General features: G+C 56.2%; 1 protein-coding gene across 1 annotated transcript in view; it reads left to right on the plus strand.

The window, feature by feature from the left end:
* Nucleotides 1–1,020: 1,020 nt before the first annotated feature.
* CACNA1I (calcium voltage-gated channel subunit alpha1 I) overlaps nucleotides 1,021–22,462 on the plus strand; it is a 105,760-nt gene continuing 84,318 nt past the window's right edge. The window contains exons 1-3 of the mRNA XM_077168888.1: nucleotides 1,021–1,261; nucleotides 18,978–19,089; nucleotides 20,675–20,808. Coding sequence (XP_077025003.1) covers nucleotides 1,032–1,261; nucleotides 18,978–19,089; nucleotides 20,675–20,808 — 476 coding nt within the window. The 5' untranslated portion in view covers nucleotides 1,021–1,031. The remainder of the gene's footprint in view (nucleotides 1,262–18,977; nucleotides 19,090–20,674; nucleotides 20,809–22,462) is intronic.

The raw sequence follows: 22,462 nt of genomic DNA on the forward strand, positions 1-22,462 counted from the left end.
GCAGCCTGGTTCGACACACGGCTCAGTGTGTAGGCTTGGCACCCCCCTCCTTTCTCGGAGCCTCAGTTTCCCCATCTGCCACATGGCTGTATATATCCTTCCTGGGGTTGTGTGGGCATCCGATGAAACCAGAAAGGGGAAAGGCTTGGGAGAGTGTGTGCTCCTGAGTCAGGGCTGGCTACATAATTTGTGGGGTCCAGGGCAAGGTGAAAATGCAGGGCCCCTTGATCAAAAATTATGGAGATTTTCAGGATAGTGGCAGCTGAGCATTCAGCCAAGCCCATGGGCCCTTCCAAGTGCTGGCCCCGGGTGGCTGTACTGGTTGCCCACCCGTGACATCCATCTCTGCTGTTACTTGACCCTGGGCTTGTCCTGCCCCTTCTCTGGGCCTCAGTTTCTCCCACTGAGGTCGGTTCCTAAGGTTCCTAGGGTCCCAGTTTTATGAGGCAGTGGGGTGGGGGGCCCTGGGTCAAGCCCTGAACCTCAGCTCAGGTGCTGCCTCCTTAGGGAAGTCTGCCCTGATCCTCCCACCTCCCCCCACTTCTCTAGGTCTCCCTCGTATCTGACCCCACAGCACCCCAACACTTCTTTCATCACATGCATCATCCTGCCAATCATGGCTGTCTTTATGTTCCCCTTCTTATTTTTTGCAAGTTTTCTTTCTCCTTGATTATGTAACGAATACACAACTCTCCTCTCATTGCAAAAAAGAAAAAGAAAGATCCTGATTACTTTCTAAGAAGATTTGATTCTCCCCATTTTTTGCTGGCCCAAACCGAGGCTCAGCTAGGGTAGACTGGGCTTGCTCAGAGGCCACCCAGTTTTAAGTGGATTGAAACTTGGCTGTGTCTGGCCCCTTGGCTCTTTCTTGAACTTTGTGGTCGAGCAGCGAGGTGCCTGGGCCTGGGCCTGGGCTGCCGGAGCCGCGTCCCTCCTTGTGGTGGGAGGCCGGTCGGCGAGCGGGCGGTGCCGGGCCTGCAGCCACCACGTGCCGCCCTCTGTCTCCTCCAGGGCCCCTGCCCAGCGCCGACATGGCTGAGAGCTCCTCGCCACCCTCATCTGCCGCAGCCCCAGCCGCTGAGCCTGCGGTCACGGAGCAGCCGGGGCCGCAGAGTCCCCCTCCGTCCCCTCCAGGCCAGGAGCAGCCCCTGGATGGAGCCAACCCGGACATCCCCCACCCGGACCTGGCACCCGTGGCCTTCTTCTGCCTGAGGCAGACCACCAGCCCCCGGAACTGGTGCATCAAGATGGTGTGTAACCCATATCCTTTGTGTGGCCCAGCAGAGCCCCTGGAGGCCTGGGGGTGAGGCTGCTGGGCCCCGGTGACAGTGAGGGGTCTCTGGTGGCAGATCTGGGGAGATGGACAGGGCAGCGAGGTTGGACTGATGAGGACCTGGTGTCCTGCTGATGTGAAGTTCTGGAACTTGCTGATGTCTCTGGGGGTCAATCCAGTGGCTGGTTTGGAAAGTCCTTGGATGTGAGTCCTGGGTCCGCCGGGTGACCGAGCCGTTTGGTGGGTGGTTCCAACACACAGGGCGAGGTCCTGCCTGCTTCTCTTGCTCTTGCCGGGCTTCTGTCCAGGATCAGGACAGCAGCAGAAGTGGCCTCCTCATGTGTCTAACCACCTCCCACCCTCTGCCTCCAGCCTGCTCCCATCACTCTCTGCTTAAAACCCTTCACGGTTTCCTGTTGCCCTTGAGATGCAAAGCAAAGTCCTAACCCAGCTCAGGGGTCCAGCCGGTTCCCTCGTCCCCCTCCCCACCTCACCTCCCACTAGCCTCCCTCCCCTATGCTCTTCCAGGCCTCAGGACCTTCTCACATGCTGTTCCTTCTGTCTGAAATGCTTTTCCCTTCCCTGGCCAGACCCTTTGCTGCATCCTTCAAATCATAACTAAAGTGTCACCTCCTCAGGGACACCCTCTGTGATTCCCCATCAGCCTCTCCAGCCTCTCTGAAAAACGGGTACCATCCCATTTGTCACCCTCTAGCTGCCATTCGAACATCCTTTCTCCTCCGTGCATACTGTAAGGCTCTCCGGGGCAGGGACCGCCTCTGCCTTGTTCACTGCTGGATCCCAGCCCCTAGCATAGTGCCTGGCCCATGGTGGGTGCTCGTGCAGAACCTGCTGGGTGCGCATTGGCAGTGTCTGAGCTGAGTAGTGGGTGGTGCTGGTCGGGGGAAGGGTGGTGGGGGGAGAGTGTTCCGGGTGGAAGGTGCATCACGAGCCAAGGCCTGGAGGGGAGAGACCCGAAGGCTGATTTGTGTGGTTGGAGTAGAAGGAGACAGGGGCAGAGTGAAGCAAGATGAGGTTGGCAAGGGCTGGTTCTCAGTCTTGTAGCGAGGAGGTGGACTGTGTTCTGAGAGTAATGGGGAGCCAGTGAAGAGTTTGGAGCAGGGGAGTGGCCTGGAGAGCTCTGGGTCTTAGAAGGACCGCTGAGTTGTCCTGCGGGGATGGGTTGCAGGGGTGAGCCTGGTGGCTAGGGGCCAGTGAGGAGGAGCTTCAGGACCCAGGCCCTGGTGGCCTCGGGGTTCTCAGGGCCCACCCAGCAGAACAGAGCCCCTGCTGGGGCCTGAAGCCTCAGAAGACAGGATGGGGGCATTGGCAAGAGTTTAGGCTGCAGGTCTGAGCCAGGGTGGGGTGGGGAGCTGCCAGGGGCACAGCCTGGGATGTGGGAGAATGGAAAAACTGCCCCTGTCCTAGGCCCCACCCTGGATACTAGGGATGCCTGGGACACAGATGGGATGGTGAGGCTGGTCCCCGGAAGAGCCAGGGACCTGCTAGGGGGCTCAGGTAGTTATGGGCCCTGCAGTGACCCCAGCACTCAGAAAGCAGAGGGGCTCCACTGGGAGAGCAGAGTGCAGACAGTGCTCCCTGCTGGAGGGGGCAAGGGGGACTCGACACGGTGAGAGGGTCTGCTCATCCACTCTGGGTCGGGTCTTGGGGACACACGGAAGACCAGGAAGCAGAGGCGGTGCACCCTGGGGAGCTGCAGGGAGTGGGGGACGCAGCTGCCACCCCCGCAGGTGGCTTTAGTACCTGCAGCTTGTGAGCAGGGGACAGCCAGGCCCAAGAAGGGGTGTCTATGGGAGCTGAGGAGTTGAGGAGGGTCAAGAAGGCAGTGGAATGATGTCACAGGCCTTGCCGGGGCTGGTCGACTAGGGTTGATTCTGGCTCTGCCACTTGGGTGCTGTGTGACCTTAGGCAAGTCACCTCACCTCTCTGGTGATCAAGGTGGTCAATAGTGGCCATTTTATTCTGGCAAGGAGAGTGTCACATTGCCGGAGGCGGGGCATGGCTTGGATGACCTTGCCCGGGAGTGTGACCCAGCTCAGCCCCTGAGGGGCTGCAGCGACACAGGGCTAGCCTGAGCTTCGGGGGGGCTGCCCCTGGATGGGGAGTCAGGCCCTGGGCTGGGCTGGGCTGGTCCTGTCTGCCGTGAACCAGCTGGGTGACTTCGGGCAGTCTCCTCTCTCCCTGGGCCTCAGTGCCTTCCCCTGTAAGGGAGGAGTGGATGGGACACCCCCATTCCTGATCCCCGCATGCCGGCCACACGCTCACCCCCACCGCTGCCCGCGGGAGGACGAGCTAACCCATAGGGACCCCCAGGCTCCCGTGTTCCTGGGATCTGCTCCCCTCTGTCTTCCCGACCCTCCCACCTCCACCCTCAGGGACTGTCAGCCTGGGTGTGGACTCAGAAGTGGGACTGACCTGGGAGGGGAGAGAGGGGCTCCCCAGTCCCTCAGGGGCCCCAAGTGTGTGGGAGCCGAGGTGGGGGGTGGGACAGAATTCAACCAATTGAAGGAGGGGCTTTCCAACTCTTGAGCTACTCTGAGCAAGGGCCCCCTCCCCAGCCTTCCTTTCCCCCTCTGTCACCAGAGGCCGCTGGGGTGGGGGTGGGGGTGGGGTGGGGGTGATTCAGATCTCAGGTGGAAATGGCTGGATGACTTCTGGGCTGCCTTCTAGACCAAGAGATTTGATGATTCCAAAGAAGAATGACTTCAAAAGTGTCAGGTTCCGGGACTCTCAGACTCAAAACTTCTGTGATTGAATCTAAGAGTTCAAAGGTAAGATTTAAGGCTCAGCAATACTGAAATTCTAAGCTTCTGTGATTCAAAGACCCTGAAGTTCTGTGTTTCAAAGAGCCTGTGTATCTAAGATTGGGTTCTGCTTCCCATTGAGAACCCAAAGGATTGGTGGACGTGAGGGCAGCAGTTGGGCTTGTGGGAGCAGCTGTGGCATCCATGAGGCCCTGGAGTGAGGCGGGATGGTACGAGAAGGGTCTGTCCCAGGCTCCCTGCTGGCCTCTGGTGTCCCTGGTCCAGAGCCAGCCGCCCTTTGAAGCTGGGTGCTCCCTAACGCAGCCCTCGCTTGGCCAGTGTTGGGCACTGAGTCATCATCTGACTCACCGGAGAGCCAGTGGGCTGCTAGGACTCTCCCTGAGCTGGCGACTTGGGGTGGGAAAGGTCCCCTTGCCCAAATGTCAGCCCCGCTTCCTGGGCCTTGAGCACATGCTGCCAGCTGGGAGGTGTCTGGGTTTGAAATGTCAAGGGATCGGTTGCATAGTTTGACTCATGGAGAGGTGGTGTTCAGTGTCATGGAAAGCGCCGGGGGCTTGAGTCAGACAGACCAGGTCTGGTTGTGCCTCTTATAAGCTGTGTGACTATGGGCCAGTTTCTTAACCTCTCTGAGCCCCATTTTCCCCACCTGTCAAATGGGGCTGGTATCACCCCCTCCCCAGGGTTACACTGAAGACCAAAGCAACACATAAGGCCACGTGTGAAAATGGAGTTTCATGGACTAGGAAAACCCTGCTGAGGTTGTTACTGTTATCACCTGTGTCCACATGGTGACCAGGGCCCTCACGGACAGCTGAATCAAACTCTGCTTGTTGTAGATTCACTAAAACGTGGGGGCATCAGGCCTTTAGATAAAAACAATAAGAGAACATTGTTTCCTGGGAAAACCATGTGCACCTATGCTACTTAGGTAAAACTGTGTAGACATTACTAATCAATCACAGCACCCTTCAGTGGGGCAGCCAGGCAGCCACGACAAATCAATTGGAAACCAATTTTCCACCCTGGATTAGACGTTGAGAGCCTCTCTCAGGAGTGTAACCAGCTGCACCTGGGACAAGGTCCCTGGCGGGCTGTGCCCACTCTGTTTTCTCTCCCCAGCCTGTCTGTGATGGGGCGGCTGAGTCCTGTGACTCTCTGGCCTGGTCTCTTATCCAGGACTCACCCCTGCCTCTGGGCTCAGCTCGGTTCTCTCGCTCCTGCCCAGGCTCCATTGGTCCTCCAGGCTGGCGTCGGGGGCGGGGAGGTTGGCCTCACAGTCCCAGGCACCCGGGTGAGGTCCCTTCAGGGTCCAGCATCTCTGCTGGGCAGCCACCTCTCCGTGGCCTGTGTGGGGCCTTCTCCTTGACGAGTTCGCAGGCCCCTCCCCTCCTGGCATGTTCCTGGGCTGTTGCCAGCGTTGGGCCAGTGCTTTTGCTGCAGCGTGAGCCAGCCCTGTGTGAGGGGAAGCTGTCCACTGAGAAGGTCTCCTCTCTGCTCTGGGTGCAGCAAGAGGGCCGTGAGGCAGGAGACCTTGGGCAAGTCACTGCCCTGTTTTACCCTCAGTCTTCCTATCTGCAGGTTGGGGAGAGCTGGGCATCAAAGCCTGTAAGGGGCTTTTCTGCTGCTGTCCTCAGGAAGTATCTCGGTGGTATCTGCAAGGGTGCCTCGGCTCACTGGTGCTTGTGCATGTGGTCACTCTCTTGTCCTGTCCCTTTGCGCTGTGGTCCTGGTTACCTTCCCCCTGCCATGCTCCTCTACCCGGGTCTGTCTGGCAATGGTCTGAGATGCCCGTGGGCTGGGCTGCCATGGCCTGCTGTGGAGAGAGGGGCCGAGCCCTGGAGCGGGTTGCACCAAGGCAAGGGAGAGGGGAGGAGAAAGCAGGGAAAGTAGAGAATCTATTGGTCTATTGGGGGACAAACGGGTCATCATTGCAGGAAAACCCCTCAACCAGCCTCCCTGCCATCCCTGAGTTTGCGCAGGGTGAGATTTAAGGGTCAGCAACACTGAAAGTCTCTAAGTCTTGCTGCACCAGAGAGGTTCTTGAGCCACTTCCAGGACCTTTCTGAAGGCTCTCGATGATGAAGGAGTCCTTCCTTGATCTAACCTCCATCCCTCCTGTCCTGAGCCCTTTCCCTGTAGCTGGGCCTTTGGGAACATGTGAGGTTGGGTTCTTTTGTCTCTCCCTGTCTATACAGGTGGCTCCCAGATCTCACCCTTCTGTTCCACATGACAGTGGGTGCTGCTCCCCCCACCCCTGCCTCTGCACAGTGAAGAGAGAGCTCTAGGTCAGGAGCCCACAGCCGAGTGACCTTTGGCAATCTTCTCTGCCCTCGGACCCACTCTCTTCTCCTGCGTGGCTTCCCCCTCAGTGTTCCTGGGCTCCAGAGTTCAGAAGTAGTTTGTCATCTGTCAAGTGCTGTGTGTGCCCTGAGGGGCTGTTACCTCCCCTCCCCTCCCACCCTTCCCCCTCCCCCCACCCCTCCCTCCCTCCTGCCTACCTTCATTTGTTGGCTTATTTTTTCCCCACTCCAGAGCCTTCCTTGGCTCTTGATGAAGAACAGTGTAACTTAGCCTGCATTTGAGGCTGTCCACAGTCCACCCTGAATTGTCCTTCATCCTCCCTTCCAACTTACCCCACTATTTGCCTTCCTGGACCCCCCACTGAAGTCCAGACAAGCTGTTGCACTTTCCCAATGCTTCCCCTGCTCCCCTGTCCCCAGCCTCGGCTTATGCTGGGTCTGCCCCAGGATGCGCAGCCCCATCTCCCTGATATCACCCCACCAGCTCCACCGGCCCAGCCTCCAGGCTACCTCCTTCAGGAAGTTTTCCTGGATTCCCAGCTTTATCCCCTCTCAACCCTTTATCTGTCCTTCCCTATCCCCTGAGTTTCCTGCTGCCTCACAGCATCTGCTGGCGCCTGCTTTATCTCACCAGGCTGTGAGGTCCCCAGGGCACAATCCCTGGCTCTAGCTCCCAGCACAGGCCTGGGCCCAAGGGCCTGTTGAAGTTTGCATTTATTCAGAACTTTCTACTTTATGAAATACTTTCCTACTTTTGTCATTATTGATTTTTCTGCGCCTCCCATGAGGTAGCGGGGCAGGGAGTGTGCTAACTCCCCATCCTGCAGCTGGGAGATGGAGGCTGAAGAGGGGTGCGTGACCTGCCTCAAACCACATGCTGAGTGATCAGCAAAGCCAGGGCCCACTGAAGTCCAGGACTCAGACTCTTGGGGCTGCACTGTCCCCACCCCAGGCCTGCTCATGAGTGGGGATGGGGTTCCTCTGGTGGGGGGGGGTGTCTCCAGCCCTGGCCTCATCAGAAGGCGCAGACAGGCGATGAACATTGCTGGAGGAAGCAACACATGTCTGGGAAATTGTCCGTTTCCCTCCATCTGGCATGGAGAAGCTTGTTTTTCTCAGAAATAAGAGTCAGTGTCAAGTTGGGCCACGGAGAAACCATGGTGGCCAGAATGGATGCTGCACTCTCACTGGTTGGCAGGGTGGGCTGGAAGGCTGGGCCAGGGACAGGCCTGACCCTCAGTTACTGTCATCTGTAGATTTCTGTGCACAGATAGACCCTGGCCCAGCCTGGGAGCATTGTTGAAGGCTGCCTGGGGGAGGGGGCATTAACCCTGGGTCTTACTGCATGAGTAGGAGTTTTCCAGAACAGTTGAGAGATGTATTCCAGAAGAGAGAGTAGTGGGGAGTTCAGTGTGGCTGAAACAGGACATTGAATGCCAGGTTAGAGCTTGCACTTGATCTTGTGGACACTGGGGAGCCACTCACAGGTGTCCAGCAGGGATAGGACATGGGCAGATTCGTTTATTAGAATGCTTGACCTCAGAGCAGAATGGAGGATGCTTCAGAGGAAGAGAGAGACCCGGAGACCAAGCGGGAGGCTCCTGCAGTGGATATTGATCGCCTGAGTGAGTCCTTCATTTATTCATTCAGCAAATATGTGTTGGACACTGTTCTAGACCTGAGTGGAGGTGTCCCCAGCTGTGCCCCCAAGGAGTCCCCAGCCTGATGAGAAGCAGAGCCACACCCAGATCACTCTCCTGTGAAACAAAAAGGGCAAAAGACTGAGCAGAGGGGCCTGCGGGAGGGTCTGGGCCCAGGAGATTGGAGCCTGTCCTGCCGCAGGAGCCTTCCTGGAGGAGGGGGAGGGACGTGGGGGCCAGGGCAGGAGAGATTTTGGTAGGGAGAGAAGTGGAGGGAGAGGCAGTGGCAGGACCGGCAGAGGAAGCAGCCTGGTCAGGGGTCACTGGGGGCCTGGTGAGGCCCCAGCCTGGAGCGTGGGCGGGGGGAGAGAGGCCGTGGGGGTGACGGCAGAAGGACACTGGGGTGTAGACTCGAGGGCGGAAGGGAAGAGGGCGAGCGGACAGGGCAGCGGCATTCCAGGCACTGGCTTCCTTTCATCCTCCTGACAGCTCAGTCAGCTAAAGAGGTTGCCCATTTGTCAGATGAGGCCCAGAGAGGCAGAGAGCCTGTCGGGGGCCACCCAGGCTGGCAGTGGCCGAGTGGCGCTGGGGCCCAGGCCCGGTAGACCTGGCAGGAAGCCTGGTAGTTGACGTGGATCAGGAGGGTTAGCAAGAGGGCTGGTGGCGGAGGGAGAGCCAGCCTCCTCCCGGGCGTTTAAAGCAAGATCGGCTCTCTACTCCCCTCCCCCACCCCGCGCCCCGTCTTCCCGCCTGGGCTTCGGCTCCTGCCGCTCTGAAGCCGACCTCGACCCGCACCCTCCCCCAGACCGCGTCGCCATCCCTGGTGGGAGACCAACAGCCGCTTTTGTTTCCCTGGGAGAGAAATCAATACGTCTTTTTAACCAGCCAGCATGTGTTCCTGCTAATCTCTCTGCAGCTCTCCCACGGGGCCGCCTTCCAGATCCCTGTCCCCCTGCCCAGTGGCGCTGGGCTGTGCCCCCTGGGCTCCCTCCTTGTCTTCCTTACTTCACATCCCGACAGGGTGCAGGGAGAAGAGGGGAGAGACCAGAGGGCTGAGGGCCCCGAGGAGGCTCAGCACGTAAGGGAAGGAGCCCTAGAGGCCGACGGGGACCAGACCCGGGGTTCACGGAGCCCAAGGGGCGGAGCTTCTAGAAGAGGGGCTTAACCTGGGGACCGTGAACTTGGATGGGTAAATGTTGCATCTTTGTTTTCAGCCACCTCTGATAAAATGGAGCATTTCTTTCTCTTACGAACAGAGGTAACAAACCACGACTGTATTAGCGGTCCCCGTGGGGGGTCACCGGTAGAAAGCGCCGATATTTTCCTGGCGCATCACGTTTGTTGCCGAGCTCTCAGAATAGCATTTACATTCATCACTGCGTCAAAGTCACATAATTATTAAACCCACCGCTGCATCTTGTATTGTGCTGCTAAAGAGGTGCTAATATTTCTCTATCACAAATTCGCTTAAAATATTTTGATAACTATTTTAATGGAACTGACTTCTTTTCCTAATCCTAAGCTTTTTCTTTTTTTAAAAAAATGCATTTCAAAGCATCATCTTGAGAAGGGACCCAGGCGCTTCCCCAAGCTGCCCGAAGGAGTGAGGCACAGACACGACTAAGAACCCTGGTTCAGGAAGGACGCGGGGTCAGCCGCGAGAGTGCTGCGTGGAGTAGGGCGCGCGTGTGCGGGTGCCCGTGCGTCCGCGTGCATCCGTGTGAACACACCTGGCGAGGGAGACGGGCGGCGGGGGGCAGGCCCCCTGGGGAGGCTGAGGGACGATGTCATCCATCCATCCAGCCCTTGTCCCTTCTGCCTTGTGTTTGAGTTACTCCGCGTCTCTGTGGTCGTCTCCAGTGGTGGTTTCTGGGGGGCAGAAACTGTGTCTTCTTCCTTGGGGGTCCCAGGAGCCGCTGTGGACCAGGCACAAAGGAGGACCTCAGTGAGGGTGTGTTGAATAAATGAGTAATGAGTGAGGAAGGGAAGGCTGCTGGCAAATCCCACCAGCCCAGAAGTCCCTCCTTAGTCTCCTTGGTGCCTTCAAGTGACGGGGACTTCACTCCCTCCTGAGGCTGCAGGTTTCCCTACCTGTGTTCAGGGAGGGTTCCAGGCATGGAACGTGATGGAAATGTTCTTCCCATCGAGAGCACGACCTGGCTAGGGATGAGGGAACCAGGCCAGACCACAGACACGCAGTTCCATAGCCGCTGTAATGAGGGAAGTCCAAAGTTCTGTTAGCGCCAAGAGGAGGCGTCTATACCTCCAGGCTTCCCTTTGGGCACACCTTCTTTGGAGTGGGCTCCTGGGGCTGGGACCCCGGCCCTCCCTTCAGCAGTGGCTGGAGCAGGAGCATCTGGGGAATATCCTTGGTCCTCATGTCCTTCCCATGGATAATCCACCCCGGGTTTTCTTCTGAGCCCGCAGCCCCTGTTCCCTTGCCATCGCCTCCCCCACATCAGCTGTCTGCACTGGGCATGGTGGTCTGCTGGGCATCTGGGAATCAGAGACTTTGGCCAAGTGCAATGAGTTCTCATATAGTGGGAACTCCAAGAGGCGGGGGTGGGAGCAGGGACAAGGAAGGAGGGTGCTCACTGCCTCGTGCCCACCTCCTAAGGCACCCAGGCCCACTGAGGCTCCATAGCTTTTAAGTAGAACCGTTCAGCCCTGGTTGAGCCATTTGTCATGTGGGGAGCACCATGTCACTGGAGCAATGCAAGTGGAGAAAGGCTTGGCCTGGCACCATCTGCCTTTCACTTTATGGAGCAGCTTTCTCCTGCTGTCTTGAGACTTTACATAATTTTTTTTTGTTGTTAAAATTTTTATTGAGTTAAAACATACAGGCTGCAAAATTCACACATCTTGATGTACCTCCCAAGTACTGCTCTTGTGGCCCCCACTCAGGCCCAGACAAGAACCTCTCCAGTCCTTAGAAGCTGCTTTGGCTCCCCCACCTACTCCTTAGCTGACATCCCCGAGGGGACTGCAATTCTGCACGCTCTCACCTGGTTCAGGTGCAAGAACTGGTTTTGAACTTCTGATACTTGGATTCATCCACTGTCTGTTTTTGGTGTCTGGCTTCCTTGACCCCCCATTATGTTTATGAGACTCACATGCTATTGTGGAGACCAGTAGTTAGTTCTTTTTCTTTGTTTGTTTTTTTGGTGGTGCATGGTCCAGAACTCAAACCCAGGTCTCCCGCATCGTGGGCGAGAGTTCTACCACTGAGCTACGCTTGTCCTGCCCCAGTAGTTAGTTCTTCTTAGTTGTTGGGGTGGGTTCAACTGTGGGGCTGGACCTCCGGGTTTCTCAGCTTTGGCACTGCTGACCTCTGGGCCCGGATCATTCTTTGCTATGGGCAGCTGTCCTGTGCATCCCTGGCCTCCACTCACTGGATGCTGGTGGCAACCCCTGCTCTCCCACTTGGGATGACCAAAACCGTCTCCAGACATGGCCAGTGTCCCCTAGGAGCAAAATTGTCCCTGGCTGAAAATCACTGACCTATCTCGGTCTCTTCAATGCCTTCTCCTGTTTATGGGCATTTGGCTGCTCCCAGGTGAGAGCTGTTATGAATCATATCGCCATGAGTGTTTGGGGGTGTGTCTTTTTTTTGTGGACTTTTTCCCATGTTTTTTCCTGGCTGTATACCTGGGAGTGGCATTGCTGGGTCCTAGCATGGGCCTATGCTTAGCTTTAGTAGATGCTACCAAGCAACCATCCGGAGTGGTTGTGTTCATAAATATTAGTTGAATGAATGAATGAATGAATGAATGAATGCGATATCCTTAAAGCCCAGGGCCCAGAGCAGGGCTGATGTTCAAACATGGTCACCACTGATTAGTGGGTGCTATGCAGGCGCATGGCACAGCAGGGCCTTCCAGGAGGGACGTGCTTTGGGTCCACTTGGCGCCTCCAGAAAAAGAATGAGCCTGGTTTGCCTCAGCAGCCTGGCGCACAGGCCAGGTATACAGCAGGCGCTCCATGGATGCTTGTGGAACTGACCTCAGAGCGGCTCAGAGGGGGGCTAAGAAGGGGATTCCAGAATCTGAGGCCCTGACCTGTGAGATTCCGAGGCCTGAGCTCTTCATCCCCCGGGCTCTTCAGCCCGGTAGCCTGCGGCACCCCCACCCCCACCCCATCCCCTTCCTCTGCTTGAGTATTTAGGCAACTGAGACACACCCTGGGAAATGGATCTGATTTCAGATTTGACAAAAATAAAAACAAACTTGGCCACCCCTGCCAAACTCTGCATTCCCGCCCCCAGCCCTCACCCCCACGCCCCCCCAGGTACTGAAACCATGACTGTCAGCCGGGCCCGCCGGTTGGAGGCCGTGGTCGCCATGGTAACCATGCAGGCGAGGAGGCAGCCCTGGGGGGCCTGCTTGCGGTGGGAACTGCCCTCCATCCCGCCACTCTGCTGTCTGGGAAGGGGCAGACACCTTGATCTGGGGACTTCTCTGGTCACCCCATGCCCCCAGTCCACACCCCGGCCTTCTCGAGATTCAACCAGGGCTGCAGCCAGGTCGCAGGGTGGAATCCTTGGCTCTGACCCTGGGGAGCCTTCAGGTAAACATTGCCCCCCGTTGCTGGCATCCCTGGTTCCCTGTGGGTAAATTCTTCCTTCCCAGCCAGAGCTGGACCCAGCACATCCCCCTCCGTGACTCCTCTGGTTGAAGTGCAGGCCAGTGGCTGGACACACACTGACCCAGGTCCAGTCTCCCCTCGCTTGTTTGGGGATGTTGTGAGGAGACAGGAGGGACAAGCAGGAAGAGTAAAGATTCCAGTGTGCGCGTATCACTGGAAGAGCCCTCGTGTGCCAGGCTGTGTGCCAGCAGTGGCAGAGTACGTGGCTGAGAGCGTGGGATTTGGAGTAGTTGGAGCTGTGTTCAAATCCTGCCCTGCCACATCCGAGCCTGTCACACAGAGGGCGCGCAGTATACGTTGGCAAAGGGCCTGGGATCTGGTTCAGACGTTTGGTATTCACATCCCAGGAGCCCCGTTTTCGCACTTACCCGCTGTGGGACCTCAGGCCAGGTTACCCAACCTCTCTGTGCCTCAGTATCCTTATCTGTAAAATGGGGGTAACAATAGCACCTGCCAGTTTGGGGAATTTTACTGAAATTCCTGGGTGACCCTCTTCATTCCCAGGCCTGAATTCAGGGGCTGACTCATTTTAAAAGGCCATGAGTGAAGGTTCACCGTGCAGCAAGGCAGCCATCAATCAAAAGGGCTTTGTAATAACATCTCTCTTATTTTCTACTTAAGGTAATATTAAGTAATCAGCAGATAATACCTGTGTGGGATTCTCAGTGCTCTGTTGGTGAGGTGGGTTTTTTTTTTTCCCCTAAATACAAGAAGGGGCGACCTGGCTTTATACGAGAGTCAACAAAGAGAAGGGCTTTCTCTGTTGAATTACATGTGACAAGCCTTGGTCCCAGCTTCTGAGGGGTGAGGAGACTGAACCCCATTTTTATAACCTCAACCAGCTTTATCTGTAAAGGGACATGTGGTAAATATTTTAGGCCTCGCGGGCCGTACGTCTCTGATGTAACCACTCCATTCTACTGTGGCAGCACAGAAGTTGCTATAGACAATATGTAAATCAATGGGTGTGGCTGTGTGCCAATCAACTTTATTTATGGGCGCTAAAATTCAGATTTTGCCTACTTATCACATATCACAAAATCTCATTTTTCTTTTGTTTTTTTTTTTTCCTCCCAACTATTTAAAAATATAAAACATACCCTTAGCTTGCAGGACTTATCGAAATAGGTGGTGGGCTGGATTTGGCCCTCTGGTTGTAGTTTGTGGACCACTCACCCAGCAACCAATGACAACTCCCCTTGCTGATTTGGGGCACAGAACTCTTCGAAGGGAGCCAACCGGCCCAAGCTTCCGGGATGGGAGGAGGCCGTGAGAGAACGTGTCTACAGCTCTCCTCCGCTCTCCTCCGCCGCCCTTGTCCCTCGCCCTTGTCCCTCGTGGCATCTTGGATAAACAGTCTTCTTATCAGGCCCATCATGGGGCACGTGGCAGCACCCAGAGCCTGCAGCCGCATGGGCCCCGTGTTCTTGGGGCCTCCCGGCTCCTGCTTGCTGCGAGGTTTAAATGAGAGAACCCATGCTGTTTGTTTAGGAGGCTCCTGGGCGGAAAAGCACTCAAGAAATGTTTGTAACTGTTACCATTATCGCTATTAACCCCATGCTTGGTACCCAGCAGGTGCTCAATATATGCTCTCACTTCTACTCTGTAATTCTCTGCTCAGCTCTGAGGCTCCAGTTCACGGGAGGGTCAAGGGGGTAGGATTGGGGTGTGTGTGTGGTCTGGCCCTCCGGCTGGCTTCTCTGAGGGATGCTCGGGCTTGAGGTGGGGCTCAGGTGCTGGGAGAGCTGTGTGCTGCGCGCGCGCACACACACACACACACACACACACACACACACACACACACACACACACACACACACACACACACACACACACACACACACACACACACACACACCACCCTTTGTTTTCCTCCCCTGGGCTGCAGGTTTGGGAAGGCTTTGCCTGCCAAGGAAACTACATTGATTGGTTCGCCATTGATCTGCCTCTGCCTCTCTATTCCTCAGAGGCTCCCGTGGCTGCCGGGCCCACCAGGGATGTAATCAGTTTGAAATGACCACCTGGGTAGCCAGGCTAAGTGGATGCCACAAATGCGGAGTGGGGATATGTGGGGAAACGTGGGGTTTCAGTTTGGGTTTGGGTGGCTCTCGGAGTCCCGTCAGAATCCTGCTGGCTGAGTCCAGTTTGCTGTGCAACATGGGCAGGCCTTGGCCCCTCTCTGGGCTTCGGTTCCCGTCTGCAATGCAGGATTGGATTGGTTGCTCTCTGAGGACCTTGGTGGGGGTTGATCTGAGACAACGATCACCCTGACAGGAGCGAGGGTCTCTGGGGGTGAAGTAGGGTCCCAACTGCATGCCAGTGGGGAGCCAGTGAAGACTCGGGGAGCTGACACTCAAACCCCAGCCTGCCCTCTTACCTGGAAATCTCGTCCTGCTCTCACGGAGTCCCCCTTTGCCTTCTGATTCCCCCAGGCCCCCGGAGCTTTGCTCCTGAGCTGCAGTGCTTGTGCCTAATGGAGCAAATGTCAGGGGTTGGGCTAGGCCATGGCCTTGCTCAGTGCTGGAGATCGTAATTCCCTCCGCCACCCTCCCACCCACGCTGCGTGGCCTGGCTCAGCTTCAAGGAGGATGTGTGGCTTTGATCCGCAGACCAGTGGGGAGCGTGTCAGGCCCCTGGAGGCACCGCAGGCGAGGATACCAGCTCTGGCCAGACTTCTGAGCCTTGGGCTCTTGGAAGGGGCGCAGCCTCTGCCCATGTGGGATTTCCCCGAGGGCCTCAGGGCAGGGCCAGGGACTGTCCATCTCTGAATGTCCGAAGCTGAGTGCTCCAGAGACGAAAGCTGCTCCCTCTGCCCACTGGGGCCCCAGTGCAGTGGGGGACGCAGGCGAACCACAGAGGCAGCCCCTCGTCATGTTATGGTGCCGCTTTGAGCCCGACAGTCTGGGTTCCTCACTGCCTGTGTGACCTTGGGTAAGTGACTTAAGCTCTCCAGGCCTATTTCCTTATCTGCCTAAAGGGGATTGTGGCAAGAGCTAAGATCATGTCTGTAGCGTGGCTGGGAGACAGTAGCCATGGTTACTGGGATGCCTGCTAGACCAAGCGGACAAAGGAGTGTGTCGGGAGAGGGAAGTTGAGCCACCGCCTTGTAAGTGGGGGAAGGTGGCTCAAGAAGTGGTGATAAATGGCTGTGAAGGATGAGTAGAAGTTTGCCTGATAGAGAGAGTAAAGAGGGAAAGGTGGCCTAGATGCCGAGAAAAGCACCTTCAAAGGGTGGGCTTGGGTGCAGCAAGAAGTCCAGTGCATGCAAAGGCAGTGGAAGATAAGACAGGAAGAGTTTTGGGGATTGAAGTCTAGGAGTCCTTGGGCAGCGGCTGAAAGGTTTTTGAGGATAAGGAGGTGTAATCAGAGTTAGGCTTTGGGCGGTTTAATCTGGCAGTGGCAAAATTGCTTGGGGTCAAGAAGAGCCAACCCCGGGTTGAAATCCCAGCTCTGCCACTTTCCAGCTGGTGACCTTGGGTAAATCATGTTCTTTTTTGCATTTCAATTTCTCGTTTGCAAATGGGGTTTATGATACCCCTGTGGGGATTAAATGAGGTAACACTTGCAAAGGGCTAGAGCAGAGCCTGGCACACGGCAGGTGCCCAGTCATCAAGAGGGGGCAGATTGAAAGAGCCGAGGCCAGAGCTGGAGGCAAGAGAGGAAGCTGGTGCAGGGTCCAGGAGAGAGACCCTGGACTCAGGGGAGAGAGAGGGAAGGCGTGGGTAAGGACAAGCCATTGCGGTGGAGAGCACTGGCCTCCGAGTTCAGTGGGCCCTGTGTTAATCTCAGCTCTGGTACTTCCCAGCTGTGCGACCCTGGGAGAGGCCCCCAATTTCCCTGAGCCTCAGGTTTTCTCATCCATGAAATGGGCCTGCTGAGCCCCCACTCAGAACCTGGGGGGGAAGAAATGGGGGTGCCAGGCTCCTGAGAGGCACTGCTCAGTGCACTCTGGGCTTGAAGCTGGCAGGAGGGGTAGAGGGAGCGGAAGAGGTGACTGGGGGGCGCCAGCACGTCAGGCTGGGGAAAGGCAAGGGGTGGGGTGGGGGATGTGCACTGGTAATTAGAACGTTTGAACTTCAAAAAAGTTAATTAATGACGAAGCTGCTGCTGAAGCAATGTTCAGGCTAGAAGGGGGCGCTGGCAGCAACTGAAATTAATTACAGGCTGTAGTGGGAGAGTGGCAGCGGGATGGGGGGGGCAGGAAGGAGCAGGGTTGGGGGAGGAAGGGCCTGAGGGGGAGGCAGGAGGGTAGGTGAGCAGGGGCCTGGGGAGGGGGGAGGGGCTGTTGTCGTGTCAGCCTCCTTGCCCACCCTCCGTCACTCCCCCCCACCCCCCACCCCCACCCCGCAGGCAACAGAGGAACTCACCCTGACTTCGCTGGGGTCGGGCTGAGGGTTTGGAGGCTGCAGCTACGGCTGAGCTTAGAGCAAGTGTTTGAAATTGAGGGGCAAGAGTTTTCCTGTGGAGGCACGCAAGAGTCACTGGATGTCAGAGTAGGCAGGGATCTGAGAGATTTCCTTGTTCATTCTACAGACATTTATTGAGCTCCTACTAGACGCCTGTTACTATTGGAGCTGTGAATGCAAAATCCCTGACCTCATGGAATATGGGTTCTAGCAGTGGATGAAGGCAATGAGGATGTCAGCAAGGTGATTTCAGGGTGTAAGAAGACCATAAAGCCGAGAGGGATGAATCTGGGTGGGCCTGTCTCAAAGGAGGTTACAATGAAGTCAAAGGGTCAGAAGGAACTGCCCTTGATGCTCTTGGGAGGCGTCTCCAGGTCGAAAGAAGAGCATGTGCAAAGGCCCTGAGGTGGAGGATGACTGGTATGTCTGAGGAGCAGCAGGGAGGCCAGCGAGGCTCAAGTAGGGTGAGCTGGGAGATGGGGGGAGGTGTTGGCAGGACCTTGCAGACCATGGTGAGGGCTTTGAGGTTTATTCTGAGAGAGATAGGGAGCCATGGCAGGGTCTGGAGCAGGAGAGGGAGGTGATCTCAATTTTAACCATTCATTGCTGCTTCAGAGGGTGGATCAGAGGGGCCAGATGGACTCAGTGAGACCAGTGAGGAGGCGCCTGGCCAGTGGGGAAACTGAGGTTCAGAGATGGGAAGGGGATTGCTGGAGACCCCAGAGCTGGTCACTGCTGGGCTGGAGTTCAAGCACAGGTCCCCTGACTCCTGGACAGCCCTTTTCCAGTCACTGCTTTCCCAGCACAGGAGGCTGCTGTCCCATTTCTGGACTTCTCAGTTTCTGAGCGCAAGGCGTTGGTCAGCCTGGGGTCAGGAATGAGGACTGGGTAGGCCAGGCCTGGTGAGTTCCGTCAAAGAACACACTTGCCGCTCTAATCATGCCTCCAAGCCAGACTTCAGGGTCTGAAAGTTCGCCCACAAGTCTGACTTCGGTCCTGGTGGGAGAAGTGAGTTTGGGAGATCTGAGCAGGTCTTCTCATCTCTGTAATGATGGGTGTGGCTGTGAGTGACTGCGGCCTGGAGGGCCCTTTGCGCTCTGCCCCTGGTTCTCCAACCCCAGGTGGATTGGAGTGGTGGGACCGGGAAGGCATCCGTCAGTCCGTCTCCTTACCTTGGGATAAGGAGAGAAGGACCAGCCCAGCCTGGGGGGTGGGAGGGAGCCAGAGGGGCGCTCACTCACCCTAAATCCAAGCGAGTGCCCCAGAGGCCCTGCTCCGGGTTGGATTAGGAGAGCCCTTTTGCTGCAGAGCCTTTCTACCTGGGCAGGCCTCAGGAGGCCCAGCCTTGCTCTGCTTGGCCCAGGGGCTGGAGCCCGTCCAGGTGCAGCCATGGCAGAGTCCGGCGATGGGCTCTCATGCTGGGGGAAGGACAGGGTCATTCAGCCCCAGGGGACAGTCCTCTGCAGGCTCCTGACTCAGGCCCTGGGTGGAAACTGCTGGTGCAGAGTTGGGGGTGGGGCATGGGTGGGGGAGGGGAGGGGAAGAGGAAGGGAGTGACGGTCACAGGGAGGTGGTCAGAGGTGGGAGAGGCAGGGACCAGCCAGAGAGGGGTTGCTAGCAGGCCTTTGGGTCCCTCTCCAGGAGCTCCTGGCGGGGCAGGAGGGAGGGTCCTGGCAGGTGTGGCTCCCGCCCTGGGAGGGGTTTAGCATGGGTCACCACATCTATGCTTGCGATGGGGCTAGGCTGGCTGCAGGGTTTTTGCAAACTTGTGTGTTGACCCATTACGGGAAGGTCCCCGGAGGGAGGAATAACCAGGAAACGGGGGGGACGCGTGTGTTTGTGTGGGTCAGGGAGTCCTTAATCCCAGGGCGCACCACCGCTTTCCCACGGCCCTCCGGCTGTTTTCTCCTTGACCTGGTGGTGTGCACGTGGTTCGAGTGTGTCAGCATGATGGTGATCCTGCTGAACTGCGTGACGCTCGGCATGTACCAGCCGTGCGACGACATGGACTGCCTGACCGACCGCTGCAGGATCCTGCAGGTGAGGCCCCGCCCCTCCCAGGCCCACCCCGCCCCGCCACGTCCCGTCCCGCCCCGCCACACCCCAGCCCAGCTACGCCCCGCCCCGCCCCGCCCCGCCCCTCCTGGCCCCAGCCCATCGCTTCCCGCTTCCTCACTGTGGAATGGCCTTACCCAGCCCTGGTCGTAGTCTTCTGTGACCTTCTGTCCCCGTCGTCGCCTCCTCTCCATCCCGAGGCCTCAGCTCATCTTCTCTCACCTGGACACTCCCGCCAGTCTCCCCCCAAATCCCAGGCTTGTCCCCTTCACTCCTGCCAGTAAAATGCAATTGATCACAGCCTTCCACTGCTTAAAACCTGTGCTTAGCTGCACGATGCCCGTGGGACAAAGCTCATGTTCCATACCTCACCGTCAGTGCCCTGCAGGGGGCTGGCCTCCGATAGCCCTCCTGTCCTTTCAGTCAGATCCCAAGTGGAATCAAACCTCTGCCACCTGTCGTGACCCCGTTCAGGACTCATGTACCGTATACCGCAACTTCATTCAACCCTCACAACCCCCTGCGGCAGGTGTTAGGGTTATACCCATTTTACAGATGGGCAAATTCCCAAAGGCCCATCTGGGGAAAACCAGGTTCCTTTAGGGGCCTTCTGCTTCCTTCCTTTAGGCCCGGCTCAGCAGCTCCCAAGCAGGGCAGGGCCTCAGAACGCCCTGGGGGCATGTGTGAGCCACCCAGGCCCTTGTCCCCAACCCAGCCCCCCTAAATCAGGACCTTGGCTCCCTGGCTCAGTGAGAAGCAATGAACTTATCTGAGTCCTAGGCCAGATCCCCAGTGAGGTGGAAATTCACTAAGAAAATGATGGTGTGTTTCTTGCCTCTTGTGTCCTCAGTGCCCAGCCTAGGGGCCTGGCATCAGGTGCTCAGTGCCCGTTTGTGAGTTGAATTGACCGTAGCCTTCCTTGAATCTGGAAAGATAGGAATTTCACCCAGGCCCAGTCCTCAGGGTACAGACACTTTGCCTGAGTCCTTGGTTAGGGACACATCTGAGACCTTCTTTCTGAGCAGAGGAAGGCAGGAGCCAGAAGCCAGGCTTCCCAGTGGGGTTGTCAGATCTGTTTTGAGAAGGCCCCTTCCCTGTGGGCATTGGAGTCAGACCTGAGCTTCAGTCCTGACTCTGCCACTTACCTGCTGTGTGACCTGGGGTGAGTTGCTTAACCTCTCTGAGTCTTGGATTCCTCATCTGTAAAGTGGGGCTACCCACAGGGTCATTGTGAAAATTAAGAGAGAATGCAGGTAAAGTATCTAGTCCAGAGCTAGGTCCCTTGTCATTATGCCTGTCCTAGGGAGTAAAGAGAATCAATTGTATGTTTTTGGCAAGTTCATTCCCCTCTCTGGGCCTCAGTCTCCTCATCTGTGAAATGGGTACATCAGACCAGGATCTCTGAGGTTCTCTTCCTGCCCAGGAGAGAGAGCTTCCAGGCCCCTCATACCCATCCCCTGTCTCTCCCCCGATTCCCCACCCCCACCCCCACATGACTCTAACCCCCAGTCCTGCTCTAGAACCTCACTTTGTCCCTTGCCTTTTACTTTCCTCCTGCCCCTCCCTGCAGGTCTTTGACGACTTCATCTTTATCTTCTTTGCCATGGAGATGGTGCTCAAGATGGTGGCCCTGGGCATTTTTGGCAAGAAATGCTACCTCGGGGACACGTGGAACCGCCTGGATTTCTTCATTGTCATGGCAGGGTAGGTAGTGCACGTTGGATGAGTCCCAGCCTTCGATGTGCTCCAGACACAGTTTAAACAACCTGTGGGTTTTTTGGTGGCAATGCCAGGCTGTGTGGCAATGTGTGCCCCCCCTCCTCAGGCATTCCTCCTTGGTGGGGGGAATGCTGCTGCTTTGCCAAATGACCTGGACAGACTGACATCCTTCCTTCTCTCTTTGATGAGTTTCAGGCCCTCCTGATTGTCAGCTGATAATGAGCTTGATTTATAAAAACTAGCTGTATGGGACCTTGGGAAAGCCACTTAACTGCTCTCAGCCTCCGCTTTCTCATTTGTGACGTGGAGATAGTGATAGTGTTTATGTCAAAACGAGCATCCAACACAAGTCAGCTATTATTACTATTATTATCCTAGATCACTCAGAGATTGAGCACAGACTCAAGTGCAGGACTGTCTGACTCCAAATTGTGGCTATTTTTGCCAAGACACAAGCTATGGTCAGAGAGAAGTGAGGTTATTGCTTAGTCCTGCTGGCGTTCCTCGGACGCTGCAGTGTGGCTTGTTCCTACTTTCCCGGGTTAAACTGGGCTAGTAGCCCATTCACCCATTCACGCACCAGCCAGCTAGGGCTCAGCACTGTCTTCGATGCTGATATCTGGGGTCGAGCAAACCCAGATGCAGGCTTTGTCCTCCCAACCCCTCATCTGGGAGAGGCATCCAACAGCCACATTAGCCACATTGTCTTCAGGTGCTAAGAAGAGGGCCGGTGTGTGTGTGGGGAAAGGGATGTGGTTTTCTGAACTTGTTCAATACAGGTACCTGGCAGAGCCAGGCAGGGGACTCTGGGCCTTGAGAATGTTCCAGAAGTGGCGACACAAAAGCTTAAGGATGAGAAGGCACTGACCGTGCCCAGCAACTGGTCAAGAGGGCAGAGGTGAGAAGGGAGAGAAGAAAGGGACTGAGATCCATGACTGTGTGTGTGAGAAAATGTATATGAGTGTGTATGAGTATATCAGTGTGAGTGTGTGCATGTATGTGTGTGTGTAATGCCACTGAGAAAAGGTAGGAGAGTGGACAGGAAACACCGCTGAGTTGGGAAATCAGAGTTCCACAGAGTTGCTCTGAAATGAAATTTGTTTTGCAAGTATTTTTTAAAATGATAGCCTCTTCTAAGCATCCTTTCCGAACAACATTATTCAGTTTCACAATTGCGTTGTCAGTAACCTAACTACAGATTCTGCTGGTTTCGTACGGTTTCTTGTGGAACATGCCACCCCTTTTTTATCAAGTTCTTTATTCAAATTCTCATTTTGGTTTGGCTGGAGCCCCTCCTTAGGGAAAGGATGTTGACTGGTGTCAGTCTTGCTTGTCCAAACTTATATCCTTTTGATCTCCACATATGAAGAATTTTACTTGCCTGCATTATTCAAGGGTCATGATTTTTCCTTCTCGCAACCTTGCACACATTGTGCCATTTAATCCACAACATGGCTCCAAGGGAGTCCATCTCCCCTCCTGGAGGAGAGCCTGCTATTTCCCAACTAGAAGCTTGCAGGGTTTTCTCTTTACCTTCGGAATCAGACATTTTATTAGTTTGCCGTCTGTGGGTCCTTTTAGAAAAAGTTCTTGTAGTTCTTTCTTTGATTTTTGCCCATTCCTCCCTGTTACCTCCTTC

This window comes from Tamandua tetradactyla, chromosome 7 (genome assembly GCF_023851605.1).
Source record: "Tamandua tetradactyla isolate mTamTet1 chromosome 7, mTamTet1.pri, whole genome shotgun sequence".
In the NCBI taxonomy this organism is placed as follows: domain Eukaryota; kingdom Metazoa; phylum Chordata; class Mammalia; order Pilosa; family Myrmecophagidae; genus Tamandua; species Tamandua tetradactyla.